The sequence below is a fragment of the Lepidothrix coronata genome, unplaced genomic scaffold (genome assembly GCF_001604755.1).
Source record: "Lepidothrix coronata isolate B3197 unplaced genomic scaffold, Lepidothrix_coronata-1.0 Scaffold58, whole genome shotgun sequence".
Classification (NCBI taxonomy): domain Eukaryota; kingdom Metazoa; phylum Chordata; class Aves; order Passeriformes; family Pipridae; genus Lepidothrix; species Lepidothrix coronata.
In genome coordinates this window covers 1,714,133-1,733,692 of record NW_016690238.1, presented here as the reverse complement: position 1 = coordinate 1,733,692, position 19,560 = coordinate 1,714,133, and the positions used below count along the sequence as shown (strand labels likewise).

General features: G+C 58.0%; 3 protein-coding genes across 4 annotated transcripts; all 3 read right to left on the bottom strand.

The window, feature by feature from the left end:
- Positions 1 to 1,958: 1,958 nt before the first annotated feature.
- On the bottom strand, positions 1,959 to 6,068 carry LOC108498243 (immunoglobulin superfamily containing leucine-rich repeat protein-like). Of its 2 annotated transcripts, none has more exons than XM_017816724.1 (2): positions 5,895 to 6,068; positions 1,959 to 4,477 (listed from the first exon to the last, which is right to left on the bottom strand). In XM_017816724.1, exons 1-2 carry the CDS (start codon positions 6,025 to 6,027, stop codon positions 3,219 to 3,221), a joined length of 1,392 nt encoding a protein of 463 aa, XP_017672213.1. In that variant the 5' UTR covers positions 6,028 to 6,068; the 3' UTR covers positions 1,959 to 3,218. The 2 variants fall into 2 exon arrangements, with proteins under 2 accessions (XP_017672213.1, XP_017672214.1); XM_017816725.1 differs by lacking the exon at positions 5,895 to 6,068 and adding an exon at positions 5,677 to 5,711.
- Positions 6,069 to 10,084: 4,016 nt separating this feature from the next.
- ISLR2 (immunoglobulin superfamily containing leucine rich repeat 2) lies at positions 10,085 to 13,470 on the bottom strand. Its single transcript, XM_017816959.1, has 2 exons — positions 13,193 to 13,470; positions 10,085 to 12,685 (listed from the first exon to the last, which is right to left on the bottom strand). The coding sequence occupies exon 2, from the start codon at positions 12,677 to 12,679 to the stop codon at positions 10,583 to 10,585; it is 2,097 nt and encodes a 698-aa protein (XP_017672448.1). The 5' UTR covers positions 12,680 to 12,685; positions 13,193 to 13,470; the 3' UTR covers positions 10,085 to 10,582.
- A 5,022-nt stretch (positions 13,471 to 18,492) lies between these two features.
- LOC108498366 (protein PML-like) lies at positions 18,493 to 19,535 on the bottom strand. The gene is made up of 2 exons (XM_017816966.1): positions 19,432 to 19,535; positions 18,493 to 19,346 (listed from the first exon to the last, which is right to left on the bottom strand). The coding sequence occupies exon 2, from the start codon at positions 19,333 to 19,335 to the stop codon at positions 18,775 to 18,777; it is 561 nt and encodes a 186-aa protein (XP_017672455.1). The 5' UTR covers positions 19,336 to 19,346; positions 19,432 to 19,535; the 3' UTR covers positions 18,493 to 18,774.
- Positions 19,536 to 19,560: the final 25 nt, after the last annotated feature.

The following is a 19,560-nucleotide window of genomic DNA, read 5'->3' as shown; positions in this document are numbered from 1 at the left end:
TCACCGAACGGGGTGACAGCGGTGCCACCGGAGGCAGGTCTGGGCTGGTTTCTTTCTAAGACAGCAGGAGCCCAAGGTGCGATTCCTGCCGCGTTCCCAGCTCTGGGATTTGAGGTGTGCGTGCCTGGTTTGCACGGCAGAGCATGGGAGAGAGGGGTGCTGGGTGTCCTGGGTGTCCCTGAAGCACCTTTCCCTTGCAGCCCATCCCAACCCACCTCCAGCCTCCCAGGCACTGAAGTCAACCTTGGTAATCCCTAAAGTCTTTAGCAGCTCAGGGCCATGGGTGGAGCTGGATTTCAGCATCTGTTTACACAGCCCTGCCCCAGGCGTCCTGGAGATGTCTTGGCAGGGGCCCTGGTGAGAGATGACAGCCCTGGGAGGAAGACAGGAGGTGGCTACATGGATTTACTTGTTTTCTTGGACATAAACAGCGCCCTGGGGGAGGACTGAGATTTTCTTCTTCATGGTGGCTTCACACCTCATCTCTAAACCCCCAACACTGCCATGGCTGTGGGGAAGCTCTGCCCCTGTGCATCCACATCCCTCTCCACCCAACCCCTGAGCAGACGGTGAGGTGGTTCAGGGAGCTGATCCAGCTGCAAATGGCCCTTAAGGAAAAATTGTCTGTGTGGGGAACGGAAATTCAGGTCTGGCTTTGCAAACGGGAGGGACGGAGGGTTGTGTTATCCCATGGTGGGTTCAGATAGTGGTGCCAGGTGTGATATCACCTGCAGCATCCAACCCAGGAATGCCATGGCAAGGGGCCCTGTTTGTTAGGAATGACTGATGCTTGATATCACTAACAATTTGCCATGAAATCTATGAGTAAACCTGGCCAAGGAGGAGGAATTCCCTTTTTTTGGTGGCAGAACAGCAAAGCTGGTGGGAGCTGCAGCTCTGCGAGACAGGCAGAGACCTCCAGGCTTGGCTTAGGGCTTCTGAGAGCCTAAAATTGCTTTTTTATCCTTATGCCAGGCCCCAAACCCTGTTCCCAGCTGAGACTGCAGGAATAAACTCCCGTACCCCGCTCTTCTAAGCTGGGAAGGGAGGGTGTCAGCTGATGTCAGACTGATGTCAAACTGAGTTTAAAAGTTGTATCCTATGAAACGAAACCAAAACTCTCGTTGGGGCCACATTGCTTTTCATCCTGTAATGGGAAAAACATGTTCCTGCCTGTCAGCATCCCTTCGTGCGAGGAGCTCCTGGCTGGGTCTGGGACGTTTCTGCCTCAGGACTCCCACGGAGACCTCGGCGCCGTACAGAGCTCGGCTCTGTTGGCAGCTCCTTGGCTGCCTCTTTCCTTACCCTTATGAGCTGTCTGGATAAGGAATTTTGGGGCTGGAGAGCTTGTGTAAAGGCTTGAGTCTCTGGGATAGCTGGTTCCCAGCTGATTTGGGTGTTGCTGCCTTCCCCAGCTTGCTGCAGACACGGATGGGGGGATTTTGGGGTATCCAAAAATGCCTCTTCCCTCCAGAATCATGGTGGGGGGATGATACGGTGCAGGGAGGGATCTGGGGGAGCTGTGGGGGATACTACACTGCAGGGGGACCTGGGTGGGGAATACTACAGCACAGGGAGGGTTTAGGGGGGGATGCAACGTCAAAGGGAGGACTTTGGGGGAGCTGGGAGATACCATGGGACAAGGAGGACCCTGAGGGGAGCTGGGGGCATGCTATGGGATGGGGAGGGTTTGGGGGGAGTTGGAGGAATGCTGCAGCACAGGGAAATGGGAGATGATATGGCACAGGCAGGGTTTGAGGGAGCTATGGGGGTGCTGTGGGATGAGAGGCGTTTGGGGGAGCTGGGGGGATGTTACAGCTCAGGGGGGAATTTGGAGGAGCTGTGGGGGAAAGGAGGTGTCCCTTGATCAAAGAGGGTTGGTGATGAGCTCTGATAGCCCAGGTGCTGTTCGGTCTGGGGGATTTGGGGGTGCACAGAGGCAGCATGTACCAGCTTGTTTAAAAAAAAAAAGGTATTTATTGCTGTCCATACAGGTTTGGTTATAAGGTGAGGGGGCTGCAGGGGTCCATCCAGCTCCCACAGATGGTACGAAAGCTGGACCACCTGTACCTCGAGGTGGGGGAGATGGAGGTGCTCAATCCCTCCACCAGGAGACAAAGGGTTCCCCAGCGCCCTGGGACAGCTGGATAAGGTATATATGTCCCGCATGGGAATGCTAAAGCACTTAAGGAGTGTGTTTATGGCTTATAGGTCAGCTCAGCTTCTCTCTCTGTAGTCTGGGTTTTCCCAACCTTTTTTCCTCCCACTCCACCATGCAGCTCCTGTTTAGTATCCTGTCAAGGAAGAGCGCTGGGGAATTATTTGGGTCTCTTTGAGCTCAGTCCCTCCCTGCCGGGGCTGGAGCTGAAGCAGGGCAGCTTGGTGGGTCCAGCCCAGACGAGTTTTTTGGACCACAGGTCTCAGCAGTGAAAGGGGAGGGAGTTGGAAATCCTGTGACATTCGGGGAAGGCACAGGCATTTTAGATGCTCCCAGCACCCAACCAGCTGGAGCCCTTTGTGCTCCTATAGGGATGAATCCTGTGGCAAATCTTCTCCTGCTCTGAAAAATGGCCTGATCCAAGCCCATGGCTCCACCCAACATGTTCTGCTGTACCCATTCTGCCTACAAAGCACCATCACATCTCTGTCCCTCAGAGCCATGTCACCTGGCATCCCAGGACCCCATTCCCTGGCTCTTTCTCCATTCTCAGACTGGTCCTTCTACTTCAGGTAATGTTGGTGGTGGGAAGGATGCACCTGGCTGGCCAAGGGCCCAGCTGCTGGTCATGGAAGGGGTGTTATCCTTGGATCCCCTCTCTGGACACAGCTGGATGCTGCAGGTAGAGGTGGGCTCCTGGTGGGCTCTGGGGACAAATGATGGTCACCTTGTTGAGAGTGGACTTTAATCCTGCAGCTACACTTTGATCTCAGGAGGGAGATAAGGGGGAGGTGTCAGATTTGGACACCTGGAAAGTGGCAGCAGGGTGTGGATCTGCTCGACATCACCCAAACTCATTTGAAGCCTTCAACTAACAGAGCCCAGCCCTGACCCCCACCTAAGGAGGGGTTGAACTACCAGCCCTGGGCCTGGGTCTTGGCCCCCTTTGACTCCTGACCGCCCACAGTTCCCAGAAGCTCAGCAAAGGCACGACACTACGTGAAAATAAATGCTACAGAAAGAGGGGGAACCCCCGAGGCACCGTTTCCTCCTCCCCCATTTAACAGCAGAGCACGAAGCCCAAAGCCAGCAGGAGGGTCCCCAGGTGGACCTGGGGCAGGGCCCCTCCAGCCCCACTCTTCGACTCCCTCGGCATGTGGTAAACGATCACCAGCTTTTCTCCAATGCCCGAGGGATCCATTTCATCCCCCTTGTAGCAGCTCCGCCCCCCGAGGTGGCCGGCGTGGGGGTCGTCTCGGAGCAGGTCTTCAGCTGGATTCTCCGACCCAGCCAGCGCCACGTTGACCGAGACATCCCGCGTGCCCACGTCGTTGACAGCGAGACAGGTGTAGGTGCCTTCATCCTCCTTGCTGAAGTTGGGGATGGCCATGGTGCCGTTCTTGAAGACCAGGAAGTGCTCTTGGCTCTGCTTGACGTTTCCATCCCGTGCCACGTTGGGCCCGTTGATCTCGATGCGGCGGCTGGAGGTCTGGATCTTCCAGCGGATCTCCGGCGGGGGGCTGCCGGCCACGCTGCAGTGCAGAGTCAGCGTCAGCCCGTCGTACATGACCGTGTTGTCCAGGTTGGAGAGGTAGGTGAGCTGCACCGAGGGGGCCACGCAGTGGTGGTCGGGGATGTCTGTCACTGCCCTGCCCTTCAGCCTGGCGGGAGCCACGCACAGGGTAGACCCCCCCTTGGTGATGGAGACCGAGGTGCGCTCGGTCCATTTCTTCAGCCAGAAGACCTTGCAGGAGCAGTTGAAGGGGTTGTTGAAGATCTGCAACTGGGACAGGGAGGGCAGGTTGTCAAAGGTGCCCTCAGCCAAGGTGGTCAACTCGTTGTCATTGAGCCAGAGGGAGCGCAGGTCCTTCAGGGAATGGAAAGCATCCCGGGACAGCCCGGCCAGGCGGTTGTTGTTCATCTTCAGGATCTGCAGACCGCTGAGGTTGCGGAGGTCCTGCCACGGGAAATCTGCGATCTTGTTGTGGCTCAGGTCCAGATTCTTCAGATGCACCAACAAGGCAAAAGCCCCTGGTTCCACCACCCCGATCTGGTTGTAGCCCAACCACAGTGACTGCACTTCAGGAACCTCGGCAAAGGAGGCCTGCCCCAACCAGCTGATCCTGTTGGCCGACAAGGTGAGGATGGTCACGTTGGAGGACAACCCCTTGGGTACCTCCTGGAGATCCTTGTAGGCACACTCGGCCAACAGTCGCCCGTTTTTCTTGGTGGAGCAGGAGCAGGGGCTGGGACAGGCCAGGCAGGGCCCCAGGAGTGCAGCCAGGACCAGGCAGCAGAGCAGGGGCCTCATCCTTCCTCCTGGGAACAGAGACGGGGCAATGAACGGGATGGGTCTGGCTGAGAAGGGGATCTGCTTTTTCTTGCCAAATAATAAGAGGAAGCACATAAGAACAAAGCATCCATGTGATTATCCCCAGAACTTTGGCTGAAAAAGACTGTTTGAAATATTCCCTTATCAGAAGGCATTTCCTCACCAAGAGCAGAGCCTTCAACTACTGCATGAGGGGGAACTTCCCCCTAAACCCTTTCCTGCCCCCACTAGAAGACATCTTTTCCTGATCTTTGATGAAATACAACCCCCAAGATGCTGTTTCCACGGGGTTCAGAGTTCACCCTGCTGAGACTGGAATTAGAAGAAACAGAGCAACCACAGCTCTTTCCCAACCAGCTTTCCCCTAAACCATCAAGCTGTTGGGATTTTCAGCAGGCTCTCAGACCACAAACCAAGCCCCCATCTCCATATTTTTCCATGTCATGGAAAAAGCCAGCTTCTCAAGTGCTTTTTCTCAGCAAGGGAGTGTGGGGTCCCTGGCTGCTGGAAGTCTTTAGAGTGAAATATTTCTGAGCTAACTCCTTACTCCCCTCCCTCCTGCCTTGCAAAGGGGACGGTGCTTGCTCGGCTCCCGGCGTCTGGAGGCTGTGTCCCACCAGGGAAGAGGTTAAGTGCAGCTCTGCGAGGAGCTGGCAGCCAGACCCCTTTGTCTCTGCCTTGTAGGCAAATTTTGCTGCTCTTTCCAGTTCCCAACCCTGTCATTTAAAGCAGGAGGGGGGGACGTTTTATTGGTAATGGAGAGGCTGAATAAGACATGCACAACTGAGGGGGAGGGACGGGACAGGCACAGAAAGGGAGGACCCTGCAGGGATTGAACCCCAGTCCTGGGGTTCGAGGGATGGGGAAGGAGCCCCCCCGGCTCTGGGGGTGATGGAGGGCTGCGGGTGTGTGTATGTGTGTGTGTGTCTGTCCTTGGCTCATGCCTTTGAAGCCCTTGCTTGGTGTAATTTGGGGGTGTCCCGTGGCTGTCCCAGTCCAAGCTGCCCAGCGAGGGGCAGATCCCCATCACACTGCGGGACGCGGGGGGAGCAGGGCTGGCGGCGCAGCACCGGGGGGAGGAGCGGGGGGGGGTCCTGCATCTTTATAGCTCCTGGAGCACCCCTACCCCGGCTCCCTCCCATCCCTCCTCCCCTACCCCCGCCAGTATCCCCCGGGGCGCAGTTACCTCTCCCCGCCGCCTCTCGCTGCCCGCGGCCGGGGCGGGCGGAGGCAGCCCGGGGGCGGTGTGAGCAGGGCCCGCACGCCGCATACCAGAGCCGTGAATAACCACCCTCCCTCTTTCCTTCCCTCCTTCCCTCCCTCCTCGGCCCGGCCAGCCCGTTCCCCCGGCCCCGCCGGTCCCTGGCCCCCCGCTGCCCTCCCCGGCCCCCCTTGCCCCTTCACCGGCAGCTTCGCGGAGATGGAGCCCGGTCACCCTCGCTTCTCCGGAGTGGGGGAAAACAGGACCGCCGGTTCCCTCGGCCCTCGTCGGGCTTCTCCTCCCCTCCCCGTCCCCCGGGCCCTTTTTGTTTTCCATGGCACCGACCCACTCCTGGCTGCGGGGGCCCTTCCTCCACCCGCCCGCCTCCCCCGGGGGCTGCTGTCGGAGCCCGGCCCCCTCTGCCCCCAGTCCTCTGCCCTCCAAACCTTCTTCCCTCATACCTCTGCCCCCCCAAATCTCCTTCCTCATAAAACCTCTGCCCCCCAGCCCTATATCTCGGGGTCCATCCTGTCCCACCCCTTGCAGAGGACATCTGGGGGGCAGGCAGAGAGCGGGCAGCTTCTGGAGGACACGGGGTGGCCGGTGAGTTGTCTCTGAGGGGGGTGAAGGGCTTTGGGGGCTTGGGAGTCACAGGATGACACTGCTGAGGGGCTGTGCAGGACCCGAGCAGGGTGGGAAGGAGGGTGCAGCTCAGAGGCTGCATCGGGGGCAGGAGGAAGGAGGATGAGATGATGAGGTCCCAGCAGGTCACCCAGAGCTGTCGAGGTACAGGGAGGTCACCTGGAGTTGTCACCCAGAGTCATCTCCTCGGCCCTGCAATAAATTGCTGATAAAAGCTTTTAAAAGTGGGTGATGGGGATTTCATCTCTCCGACTCCATCCTCCAGCCTGGCAGGACCACTAGGGCAGGGGTGGGCATCCAGGGCCGGGAAGATGAGCAGGTCCTTGCTCCCTGCCCTCCTGTACTGGCCAAACTGGGGCATTTCCAGTAGGAAAGCTTCCTGCCGTGGGGCTGGGATTGGAGGTGCAAGGACCTCCATCCTGGACCAAGCCAGAACCTATTTGTAAAAGCCCGTGAGGAAGATGAAGGTGGAGCGAGGGGGAGCTGGATCCCCCTGGGAGAACTTCACCTCCGTGTATGGCAGCCACAGCTCCTTGTCTTCACACTTGTGCTGACGCAGCCGTGGCTGAGGCCGGGCTGTGAACAGGCTTGGGGTTAAAAATAGTGCTGTGCAAGGCAGAAGGGGATTGTTTTGAATCTAGAGCAGTTCATGGGGCGGGCTGGCAGCGTGGCTGCTGCCCAGGGGCTGTACTGGCACGCCAGGAGAGCTGGGGATTTTCTTCAGTGGGTTCAGGACCTGTTTTGCAAGGCATTTGGGGGGATCTGTCACTGCCCCTCTTGGGTGTGATGCTCTCACAGACAAGGCCAGCATGGGGGATGCTTCCTGGATCCCTGGGCTTGATCTTGGCAGTGCCCATCACTCCAGAGCGAGGCAGAGGCAAATGATCCATCAGCCCCTCCACCCTGAACGCCCTCAGAACCCACCTGGAAGGGAGCAGGGGCTCTGGACCAGTGGAGGACACAGGACAGGGGTTGTACAGGGGACCAACCCTAATTCAACCCACAGAGCAGGGGAAAGATGCTGCTCTGACAGCTCCCATGGGGGCCCAAAACTCTATCTGTAACCCCCTAAGGCACAACCCCTTTTTGATCCGGGATAAGCAATAATTTGGGAAGAGAGGGTGTGGCGTGACAGCTTCTTTATTTTTGGGGCCGTCCTGGGAGAAGGGTGACAGACACCTTCCCACAGCTTAGGTGACACCATGTGCATGACAGCCCGGGCTGTGTGGGTGTAAGATTGTCACCATCACGCGTGGGCACATCCCACTCAATCCCGGGCTGGTGGCAGTATGTGCAGAAGGGTTAAATGCCTTGGGAGTGGCTGAGCCATCCAGCCAGGATGCTTTAACCCTTTCCAGGAGAAACCCTTTCCAGGAGAAACCCTTCCCACCCCCCACCCCCCCCTTCGGACACGGAGGGAGTGGGAGTATGCAGAGCTCCATCCTTGACCACTTTTTGTGCCTTTGGGCACCGGGTACTAATTAGAGCCCTCCTGAAAAGGAGCAAATCTCAGCGTAATCCAGCATCAAGATTCCCTGTAGATACGTTAGGCGGGGAAAATCTATTATTCTCTAATTAAAGGGAGGGAGAAATGATTGTTCTTTTTCTATTCCTTCTATGTTTCTAAGCATGAAACTCAATTATAAGTGTATTCACAGGAGGGGATTTATCTACAAGGGGGAGTCTCTGCTTGGCACGGGCTCTTAAAAGCTGCAGCAAACACCTGGGCTGCTTCAGAGCAGCCTCGAATTCCCAGGATTTGGGGCATTTGGGTGGGACCCCCTCCTGCCTGCTGCCTCTTTGCTCGCTGACCTGCTTTGTCTGCCTCCCCCACTCTCCCCGTCGCAGGAGAAAGATGCAGAGGCCGGAGTTTAAAATAGGAATTTTTCTCTGGAGGGTGGAGAAAGGAGTGTTTGCTCGGCAGGGATCTGCTGGGTTGCGGAGGCTGATTTTGGGGAACGTGAGGGGAGCATCAGTGGGGCCTCAGGGGACACCCATGGGGGTTGGAGGGTGGGTGACTGTCCCCACATGATGGGACACCGCCTCTCAAGCGGGGACACCAGGAGGAAATGTGGCTTTGTAGCTCCAGATAAGAAAAGCAATCAAAGGCAGCCTTAAATCTTGACTATGTAATTATGGGCTGAAATCATCAGCCAGATGAAATGGGGGGCATAAATCCACCAGCCACCTTCGTAGCACCCCCAGTCTCCAGGCTGGGAACACTTTAAGACCAGGGTGACACTAACCCTGCCAGGCAAACTGCAGGGAGACAAGTGTTGGGAGAAAAAACTTGTGTGTACATGGGCAGTGTGGGCGTTTAGCATGTATTTGTACATATGTTGAGCACACTTATTATAGATACACAGAGCTTATATAAATTAGATACACTGTGTATATATATTGCATATATTCTTAATCCACGTGTATGCATGGGATGCGTGCGCCAGGGGAAAATATTATTTGCATTTTTCTATATAGTGAATTTATAGACAGTATGTCTAAACGGTATATAATATATTTGGATTATTTTATTTTCCTATGTATGCTGAATTTATGTATATTTATAATGTGTGTAGACACCGCGTACATACAAAGTGTGTAGTGTGTGTAAAGGCATAGTAGAGTGATTACAACAATTATTTGTGCCTATACGTCTTGTGTGGATGTATAAAAGGAGTGTGTGCGTGTATATACAGCGTGAGTACTTATATATATATTATGTGCGTGAATTTATATATAATATGTATATACAGAAATACAATATGTATATACAGAAATATAATATGTATATACAGAAATATACTATGTATACTGCATGTGTGCACGGTTTATGGGTAGAAATATATATATTTATAATGTCTGTGGATGCTTTGCTGGTAGCTGTGGCGACGTGTCTCTGCGCCGTCTGCCACCTCCTTGGTGTCCCCTCGACCGCACTGGGCTGTACCGGGGGCAACACGGGGGGCACCGGGCGCGACCTCCCCCTCGTCCCCATCGAGCACAGACCCATCTCCACTTTCAATCCCTTTTATTGACTCTTTCACAGACAGAAGCTCGTAGAAGGGCGCCCGCGGCTCTCACCGGCGCCGGGGCTCGCGGGGAGTGGGGCTGGGGGTGGCGGCGGCGGCGACCCGTCGCCTCCCGGGACCGGGCCCCCGCCCGCCCGCCCGCCCGCCCGCCAGCAGCGCGGGCGCGTCTACGGCACAGACACTTGGCTACAAGGCTACTCTACCCAAAACACATCGAGGGGCCCTGCCGGGACCGGGACTGGGACGGGGGAGGGGAGATCGGGACGCCCCCGCCACCTCGGGGTGCGGGCGGGGGGCGCGGAGCTGTCCGGTCTCTCCGAGTGCTGAACGGGGAGAGCGCGGGGAGCACCGGCACCCGTCGGGGGACGGAGAGGACCCCCGGGAGTGGCAGGGAGAGGGGACCGCCAGTGTCCACTGGGGAACGGAAAGCACCTCCCAGGAGCGGCAGGAACCGGGGAGCCCCGGGACGCACCGGCGAGCAGAGAGCACCGCCGGGAAGAGGCAGAGACCGGGGAATCTCGGCATCCACCGGTGTCCACCGGGGAAAACAGGGATGCGCCGCAGCGCGACGGGCTCCCACCGGGGAGCGGCGGGGATCGTACCGAGGCGCGGCGGGCATCCACCGGGAAGCGGCGCGGGGAGGATGACGCCGAGGAGCGGTGCGGACGGCTCCGGGCTCCGGCGGGGTTCGCACGGGGGCTCGGCGGGGCCAGAGTGGGGAGCGGCAGGAGCGGACCGGGGAGCAGAGGGGACTCACCGGGGACCGAGGGAGCGGCAGGACCGGACCGAGGAGCGGAGGGGACCCACCGGGGACTGAACCAATTCCAGGAAAAAAGGTTTTGGGAAGTCGGGTTTTTTTCTTTGACCCGTTTTTCATCTTTTTTTTTTTTTTTTTCGTTTTTTTCCTTTAAGGGGAAAGAAAATATGGGGCGAACAGAGGGCAGAGGCAGCCAGGGGACCGGGAATCGTTGTTGTCGCTAAGCCGGGAGCAAGGACTGCCGGTACCCAAAATGGAAACGAAATCGTAGGAAGCGCGTCCCGCCGGCACTGAGCATCCCCGGGGTCCTGCCGTCTGAGGAGGAGGAGGAGGGTCAGGCATCGCTGAGGATACTTCCGTCTTTCCTCGGAGTAAAAGCAGCAGCGATGCCCCGCGAAGAACGGGGGTTGGGGACCGGGGAGGAGGTGGGGCCGAGGTGGGGGTGGAGGGGGTGTGGGGAGGCTCAGCGGGGCCGCTGCCGGTAGTTGCCGTTGATCTCCTGGGAGATGGTGACAGCCTCGGCACCCAGCGGCAGCTTGTCGCTGTACTCAGAGCGCACCTCAAACTCCTCGCCGTTGGCTTTGGATTGTGACTCCGCCATGGAGCTGGCTGCCACGCTCTCCTCTCGCTCCAGCTCCGGAGCCCCTTCGGCTTCTCTCCTCCTCCTCCACCTGCCTCCTTCTTCATCCTCCTCCTCCTCCTCTTCTTCCTCCACCTCTGCCTCCCCTACCTCGCTGGGATTGTAGTTCTTCTCAGACTCCAGGTAGGAGACACGGGGGTCAAAGTCAGCGGCCATGTGCTTCTCCATCTGGTCTGGGTTCTGGGCCTTCATGATGAGCTTGTAGGTCTTCCCTTGGTATTTGGAGAGGAGGTGGCACCACGTGGCCCCCATCAGGGGTAAGGTGGCCAGCACCAGCAAGAAGATGCTCACCACCACGATGATGATGAGCGAGGGGATCTCTTTTTTGGTGGTGAAGACCACTTGGACCTGGCAGTCCTCCCCGAGGTAGGTGAGGCACACGGAATAGTTGGTGCCGGGGTTCAAGCCCTGGAACCAGTACGAGTTCACCCCTTCTTCAATCTTGGACCACTGGACCAAGGCATGGCCCTTGCTGCTCTCCTGGCACAGGTAGAGCATCCTGAGGTGGACTTTCTCGGGCTGCGTGTAGGTGGGTGTGAGCTGCACCCGGGCGTCGCGCTCTGACACGTCCAGAGCGATCACCCCCAGGTCAAACGTGTGCTGCTTGAAGTCGCCGCTCTGGTTGAAGGCGTGATTGGAGATGTACTTGCTGGTTTGTGTGGAGCCACACTTCTTCTCAAAGGGTGGCAGCTGGAAAGGGATTTGCCCGTCTCCCGTGGACTCTGTCCCAGCTGCCAAGGATGGTTGGCTCTGCCGAGTGGGATCAAGGGGTTTGCTCCTCTCATCTGGTGTGAGCACGCTATTCTTTGCTCCCTTGGCCCCAGGCTTCTTGTCACCTGGCTGTGCTTTACCCCCCAGTGGGTCCCTCCCGGGCTGCAGTGGGTATTTCTGGGTGCCCGCCACAGCCACGTTGACAGAGGTCTGGTTACTCCCCATTTCATTGGAGGCCAGGCAGGTGTAGGTGCCTTCTTCCCTCTTGCTCAGGTGAGGAATCACCAATGTGCCATTCTTGAAGACCAAGAAGCGCTCAGGGTCCCGTTTGGACTGGTCCTTCCCAGCGGTCTCATTCGGGTTCCCGTTGAGCTCCAGGGTTTGGCTGGAGGTGCGGATCTTCCAGCTCACTTCGGGCAGTGGGGTGCCCGTCACGGCACAGTGCAGTGTCAGGGTGAAGCCATCAAAGAGCTCAGTGGTGTCCAGGTTGGGGTAATAGGTGAGCTGCACCGTGGGTGAGGCACACTGCACATCTGGGATCTTCCCCACCGGCACTCCTTGGAGCTGCTCCGGGAGGGCACAAGTGATGGAGTCCTTCTCAGGGATGGAGATGAGTGTGCTGTCCATCCACTTCTTCAACCACTGGAGCTTGCAGGAGCACTCAAAGGGGTTGTTGTAGATCTGCAGGTGGGAGAGGGAACTGAGCGAGTCAAAGATCCCCTCAGCAAGGGTGGTGAACTTGTTGTTGTTGATGCGGAGGGACCGGAGGTCCTTCAGGGTGTGGAAAGCCCCCTGAGGTACCAGAGCCATGTGGTTATTGTTCATCTTGAGCAGCTGGAGAGCGCTGAGGTTGTAGAGGTCCTGCCAGGGGAAGTCCACGATCTGGTTGTGGCTGATGTCGAGGTTTTTCAGCTGCACCAGGATGGCGAAGGCACCGGGCTCGATGGAGCGGATCTCGTTGTGTGCCAACCAGAGGGAGGTGACCTGGGTCACTTCCACGAAGGAACGCCGCTGCAGTGAGGTGATCTTGTTGGCCGAGAGGCTGAGGGTGGTCACGTTGGAAGGCAAACCCGTGGGCACCACTTGGAGGTCCTTGTAGGCGCAGTCGGCGAACTGGTGCGCGTACTTGTCCACGCAAGCGCAGGGCTCGGGGCACGCCCGGGCCAAGCCGAGCAGGGCCACTAGCCACAGGACCAGTAGAGGGGCCATCTCCCCCTGCCAAGGGATACAGGGGGTCTCAGGGCTGCCGGCCCACGTCCCCGCCCCGCTCCCGGCCCCGGTCCCCGCCCGGCAGGAGGCGGCGGCGGGGCCGCGCCCCATTGTCTGTACCCGGCTCCCCCTGCCTGCCGCCCCCTCGCCCCTCGCTCGTGTTCATCCCCTCTTCCCCTTCTCGCTCGTTTTCCTCCCTTTCCCATCCAGCTCTTCCCATCCTTCTCACTCTCTTTTTCTCGTCTTGATTAGGCTTTTCCTTCCCCCAGACCCTCAAAAATTAATTAAATCTCGTTTTCTTTCTTCTCTGCTTTAATTTCTCCTTTTTCAATTATTTCTTTCCCTTTTCTTTTTTTTTCTTCCTTTCTTTCATCTTTCCTGTCCGCACTTTTCTCCCTCCCACCTCCATTCCTCCCTAGTTCTCTCCTTCCCTGTTTTCCACTCTCTCTGACTCCCTCCTTCGCCCCTTTCCCCCACTTCCCGCACCGCACCGGGGCTGACCCCGCACCTTACCCGCTCCTAAGTGCCGTTAAGCAACACGCAGCCCTTCTCCTCGTCGTTACCGGCCCTCCGCATCCTCCTCCCGACCCCCGTCCCTGTGGCACGGAGGAGCCTCCGCCAGCCCGGACACGACGGTGAGGGGCGGGGGGACCCCACCCGTCCCCCCGCACCTCTCCGGGCTGAGCTGTGAGCCGGAGCGGGGCCGTACGGGCACTGGGCTGCCGAGGCGACAGCGAAAGGGAGGAATTAGCATTTCTGCCAGCCTCCCCCTCCGCTCGGCTGCCCCCTCCCTCCTCGCCACCCCTTTCCCATCCCACCACCCACCCACCGCCGCCGCTCGCCAGCCTGCGGCGAGGACGGGGCCGGCTGCTCCCGCGACGGGCGCGGCACCCTCCTACCCCCCCTAAAAAATTCAAAATAACCAAAATAAACACCCACCCGGCAGAGCAACGAATACAACTCCGCGCGCTTGGCAGCAGGCGTCATCCAGCCCCCCCACCCCAAACCCCGTCCGCCGTTTTGACTTCCCCAGTGCCCCCCGGAGGGACCGAAATGCCGTCGTGGCGGATGCGGGACACGGCCACCCCGTCCTCCCGGGACATCGCGGGGTCGCAGCCCTTTGTGGAGCGCTTGTGGACGGGGATGCGGAGGTTGGACCCTCCCGCCCGCGGTCCCCGGGCTGTGCTGCCATCCCCCCACGCCCGATCCATGCGGTATTTCCACGGGCGATGAGCGGCGTGTGCCAGCCGGTCCCGTCGCTCGGCGCTCGTTCAATGCAAAGCGCTTTTAAACACGGAGGGGGTTAGGAGATGGGAGGGGAGAGAAATACACGGGGGCTGCCGGGGGTCCCCAAGACGGGACCGTTCTCTCGCAGCTTCCTCCCGAAGGTTTCAGCCCCTTGGAAAGGCGCAGAGAGCCTCCTATTCCCCTCGTGGTTTCACCTCGACGTGTGGGGCTGTTCTCCCCCTCCACCCTCCGTCCTGCCCCTCTCATCGAGAAACCATTGATTTTGGGAGCGTGATCGATTCCTGTCTCCCGCCATCCCTCCCTTCCCCCCTGCATCTCTCCATCCTCTCCCCTCCGGGAGCTCTGCCGGGGGGTGCCGAGGCGGACTCATCACGGATTCGGATGGGTCAGTCCACGCCTCCCGGTGTCCCCGACCCGGCTCTGTCGCGACAGACAGCGGCCCCGCCTAGAGCTGCGGCTACCGCCCCTTCCCCATTCCCCACGGGGACTTGGCACATCCCGGGGAGCTTCATGCGTGGGGACCCCCGGGGATCTGAGGGGGGGTCCCGCCGCCTTCCTGCTTGCTCGCAGGCGTAGTAAAAGCCCGGCCACCTCTCCCTCGGCGGGAGCTCGGCCCTGCATCCCAGCCCCGAGGCCACGGGATGGGCGTGTTCTTCCAAGGACGAGGAGAGGGAGGAGGGAGAGGAGAGGGGGTGATGACTGGAGGGACAGAGCACAAGCTGCTTGACAGCAAAATGTCAGATTTGATCCTCGATGATGGCTCCCATCCTCCCAGGAGCCGTGTCCAAAGCCCCCCAGCCTGACACCTGCTGCCTGGCACAGATTTGGCCCAACCCAAACAACACTCCGCAAGGAAAACCCTGGGAATGGTCCAAGGGAACTGTCCTGAGCAGATGGGCAAGGCCACCTTGGTACAGTGATCCGCTGAGGGGCCACACAGAAGGGAGGCACCGCTTCAAATCCAGTGGATACATCCACAGGGCAGCGCTTCCATGTCTCCCTTCCTGCTGGAGAAAGGTTTGAACGGACATGGTGCTCTCAGCATCTTCGGAGCTGAGCCATGACTCATCCCCATCCCACCCCTGTGGCTGGCTGGTCACCCAGCATGTCCTCACCCTCACTGTGACACTCCCAAGCACCCGTGCTCAGGGAATTACAGCATCAGGCATTTGGAGTTGTGGTTTATAGGCATTTTCCCCTCATTTTGCTCACTTTCTGAACACCCGTGGGCTGTCACTCTCTCCTGAGCCCCACAGCTGGGGGTTCTGTGGTTAGTGGGGCAGCACTTGTGGGCTCAGCATCTCCAAACAGACCCACCCTGCTCCTCACCCAGGTTATTCCACATCCCAAGCTCCTCGTGCTGCTGTGGGGCTGCAGGACTATGGGTTAGCCCATGCTGGTGTTGCCCCATGGCTGCAGAGCTCAGATGGGAGACACAGGGATGGAAAACTTGCTTTGAGGAGCATGGAAAGGGGTTAAAATGCCACAAGACTGTGACCAGCAGGGAGAGGACACTCGTTTTCTGGTTTGGCTGCTATCCACGGCATTCTGCTGAGTCTTCCGAAGGGATGGATGATGCCTTCATCCATCATGCAAGAGGAAGGAACCCAAGTGTCCTAGATACAGTGGCAGCATTTCAGGAACATTTCACGTGCTAGAAATGGGTCAGGGATGAGGCACGTGTGACAAGCTGGATACACATCCCTCCTCATGCTCCTGAGGGCCAGACCCTCACCTAGACACTTGGGAGGGCATCGGAGCATGAAGCAGCATGGCATGGGATACCTCATCCCTCCAGACCCCCACTCATCCCTCCCCAGCTGACACAAGGGGTTCATGTCACCATTTGTGCCTCAGTTTCCCATGGGCTGAGAACAGGGAGGAACAACAGTGCTCTGGTGGGTCTGCAGTCCACTCAGATGGGAGTTCCAAGGAGGGAGGGAGGGAGGGAAAATGAGCAGATAGATGTGTGGATGGATGGATGGATGGGTAAGTGGGTGGGTGGATGGACGGATAGAAGAGCAGGCTCTGGAGCTGCCCACTTCTTCTCACACCTCACTTGCCTCAGCCCCAGGCACCCCAAGTTTCATTGTGCTCCTAAACATGTGGGAAGTAGGGGCTGGTGTTGACCATCACAGCTCCAGAGACACAACTCCCACTGGTCAGGGACATTGCCTACTTCAGAAGGAGAAGGCCAAGCCACCAGTTTGGGCTCTCCTGGCTTCTCCAGCTCCCCCAGGACCAGGTGAACACATGAACCACCACCCTGGGAGCATCCTGGTTGCAGGACCTGCCTGGCCAGAGACAATGTGGCTTCTCCTTCCACCTAGGAAAGTCTTTCCTCAGCTTGGCCTCACCACTTCTCCAAATATTCAAGAGTCCCGACCACCCCATCCTCTCTCTTGATGTTCCATGGGATGCAAACCTGTTCAGGTGATAGTAGAGTTATGTTTTTATTAGGAATGTAATCCAGGTGACCTTTCCCAGGCTCGCAGAGGCAAATCCTCCCCTGCACTAGACTTCCCCCACCCTGGCCAGCAGACCTGAGCGATCCTGCAGGGCACGATCAACGCAGAGGAACCAGCCCTCTGGCTCTAATTAGTTTTGCATGATTGTTGGGGGAAGAAATCTGTTTTCATAACCAGAAAGGATTTATGCTTCTCTTTCTTGCCTTTTTTTTTTCCCCCTCCTAAGTCCCAGAGCACTTTGCTTGGGGCTGGCGGGGAGTCATTTTATGAATGGTTTAGATTGAGCAATGCATTATTAATAACAGCCAATCAAGCAAGCAGGATAATATATATCATTTCAGGAGGTTCGCTTAATTCAGTGAAGTTATTTATTGGGCTAAGAAAACCCAGAGAGGCTCTGAGTCTTCCTGGGAGGGGGATTTTCACAGAGTGGCTCTGGGTGGAAAGGAGGTCTGCACAAGTGTCAAAGCTTCCTGTTGGAGGTGGAAGCTGGTGGGGCTTCTGGGGAGCCCTCAAAGCCCTTTTCTCCAGGGTTTGAGGGCTGTTGGGTGCTGCTCTGCTCCCCTCAGAGTGAGAGACCATTTTCTGGTCAGATGAATGAGCTTTACCGCAGCTCAAGGCAAGAGGAACAGCTAATCCTGCTCCCACAGCCCATTGGCTCCGTCATTGTTTTACCAGGCTTTGATGAGGCCGGTGACAGCAGACAGATGGGCTCTGCCCTCTGCCCGTGCCCCTCTCGAGGCTGATCCCCCGCAGAACCCTCGAGCAGCCACCAGAGGATCCTCGCGGTGAATTTGGTGACAAACCTTGTGTGTCAACGTGCCGGCTCCTTTGGGATCACTGCTGTAACAGGAATAACTCATTGCTGTGTCCAGGACATGGTTTGTTCCCAGAGGGCTTCCAGAAGATGGGAGGCAGTTTTCCTCCCTGTATCCCCCGTTTTCCAAGCCTGGCAGTTCCCCTTGCACCCTCTTGGAGGGGAGACCCTCATCCTTCCCTGCCCACCCTCACCTTCCCTGCCCAGTTTTACCCTGCCCTGTCCATCTTCATATTTTCCTGTTCATCTTCACCCTTCCTTGTCCACCTTCACCTTTCCTGCCCATCTCCACCCTTCCCTGTCCACCTTCACCCTTCCCTGCCCACCTTCACCCTTCCCTGCCCACCTTCACCCTTCCCTGTCCACCTTCACCCTTCCCTGCCCATCTTCACATTTCTCTGTTCATCTTCACCCTTCCCTGCTGACCTTCACCCTTCCCTGTCCATCTTCACCCTTCTCTGCCCATCTTCACCCTTCCCTGTTCATCTTCACATTTTCCTGTCCATCTTCACCCTTCCCTGTCCACCTTCATCCTTCCCTGCTCACCCTCACCTTCCCTGTCCACCTTCACCCAGCTCAAGCCCCCCAGAGCACCTGCCCATCCCTCCCACCCCTCTCCCTCTGTGCCCAGCACAGCAGCTCAGACACCTCAGTGACAGCCACGGTGCCCCCCAGGCACAGGAGGGACCACTGGTGGGCCCTGGGGATGCGGGTGGTGTGAGACGTGTGGGTGTGAGCGAGCACAAGTGGGTGTGAGTGCACGTGTGAGAGTGCAACAGGGAGTGTGAGTGCACAAGTGAGTGTGCAACAGTGTGTGAGTGCACAAGTGAGTTTATGTCCACAATGGAGTGTGAGTGTGCACATGTGAGTGTGCACAAGTGAGAGCGTGCATGTGTGAGTCTGCACAAGTGCATGTGAGTGTGCACAAGTGAGTGTGCACGAGTGTGTTTGCGCGTGAGTGTGAGCACCAGTGAGCGTGAGTGCCCCAAGGACGGCGCCAGCCCCGGCGCTCCAGCCCGTGTGCGGCTGTACAAAGAGGACACCTGGTGGCATGTGCCCCTCACTGCCGTGTCACACACAGCCCTGCTCGGGGACACCCCATGTGGCCGCCTCCGACTGTCACCAGGGCCACATCCGGCCTTGGGGTGCGGGGGAAGTCCTGAGGGGAGGGGAGCAAGGGAGGGTGAAGAGAACGCCAAGCATCTCCCCTCCTGCCTGGCTGGAAAAAGGAGGAAAAAAGATGCCCCAGTAAACTGCACTTGCCTGTGTTGTGTCATTTATTTTATAAGGACGTTAATTCCATTAGGTTATTTTTTCCCCCTAGAGCTGGCCCAGGGGCCTGAACCTTTTGAGCCCAATGCTGGGAGCAGAGAAGGTTTGGGAGTCCTGTTTAATGCTGCTGAGAGCTTCCCTGCATTCCTTGTGGGCAACCTTGCACCCTTGGTGAGATCCCTGCCTCCCTGGTGAGCATCCTTGTGTTCCTGGTGAGCATCCTTGCGTCCCTGCATCCATGGTGCAGTTAACCTGAGACCTGGCCAGCTCAGCTCACCCCACAATTGTGCTCACTCCTCTTCCAGATCCCGGAGGACGAGGTTGCGCTGTGCCAGCACCTTGGCCGCCCTCTTGCTGAGCAGCTTCTCCTGCACGAAGGGCCAGAGGAGGGTGTAGCTCTGTGCGTTGCGGTGCATGAGCATCATCTCCATATCCAGGCTCACAGGGAGTGCCAGGGCTCCCCAAAGATTCTGCAAGGCCTTGGCCTTGGCCAGGGCGCCTTCTCCGAGTCGCTGCTGCAGGTACCTTCTCAGCAAGTTATTCAGCCTGTAGGAAGGGGCCTGGGGCACCCTGTCCTTGACCAAGGACAACATATCCATGTAACCACACACAACATGGCAGAAGTCCACTTTCCTGCCCGTGGCATCCAGGGCTTTAAAGAGAGCGGGCAGCTCCAGTCCCCAGAAGTTCCAGATGATGAGGATGGGTCTGGGGAGCAGGGAGAGGTGCCAGAGGAGGTACTGCACCCCCACCTCCAAGGGGACGCCCTCGGGGAGCAGTGCCAGCACTGACTCGGGGGTTTGGATCAGCGTCCTGAAGGAATGGTCTCCGTTCACCGCCGCCATCTCCATGATATTCTGGGCTGCAGAGGGGAAAGGATGGGGCTGGAGTAAGTGTTTGGGGAGGCCCCTCTCTGCCCCTCAGCCCCTGGGAAGGGCAATGCTCACTTCTCGGATCAACCTTCAGGCTGAAGAACACCAAAGCACCCGGCTCCAACCTGTCATCCAAGGGGCTGGTGGGGCCAGTGCTGTTGTGGGGTGAGGTGCCACTTCTGGACTATGTGGGGCTGGAGGGCT

Coding starts and splice junctions, on each gene's coding strand:
- LOC108498243 (XM_017816724.1), bottom strand. CDS start 6,027: ATGGAAAACAAAAAGGGCCCGGGGGACGGGGAGGGGAGGAGAAGCCCG. Junction 4,478..5,894: donor CCATCTCCGCGAAGCTGCCG/GTGAAGGGGCAA, acceptor CTCTGTTCCCAG/GAGGAAGGATGAGGCCCCTG.
- LOC108498366 (XM_017816966.1), bottom strand. CDS start 19,335: ATGGAGATGGCGGCGGTGAACGGAGACCATTCCTTCAGGACGCTGATC.
- ISLR2 (XM_017816959.1), bottom strand. CDS start 12,679: ATGGCCCCTCTACTGGTCCTGTGGCTAGTGGCCCTGCTCGGCTTGGCC.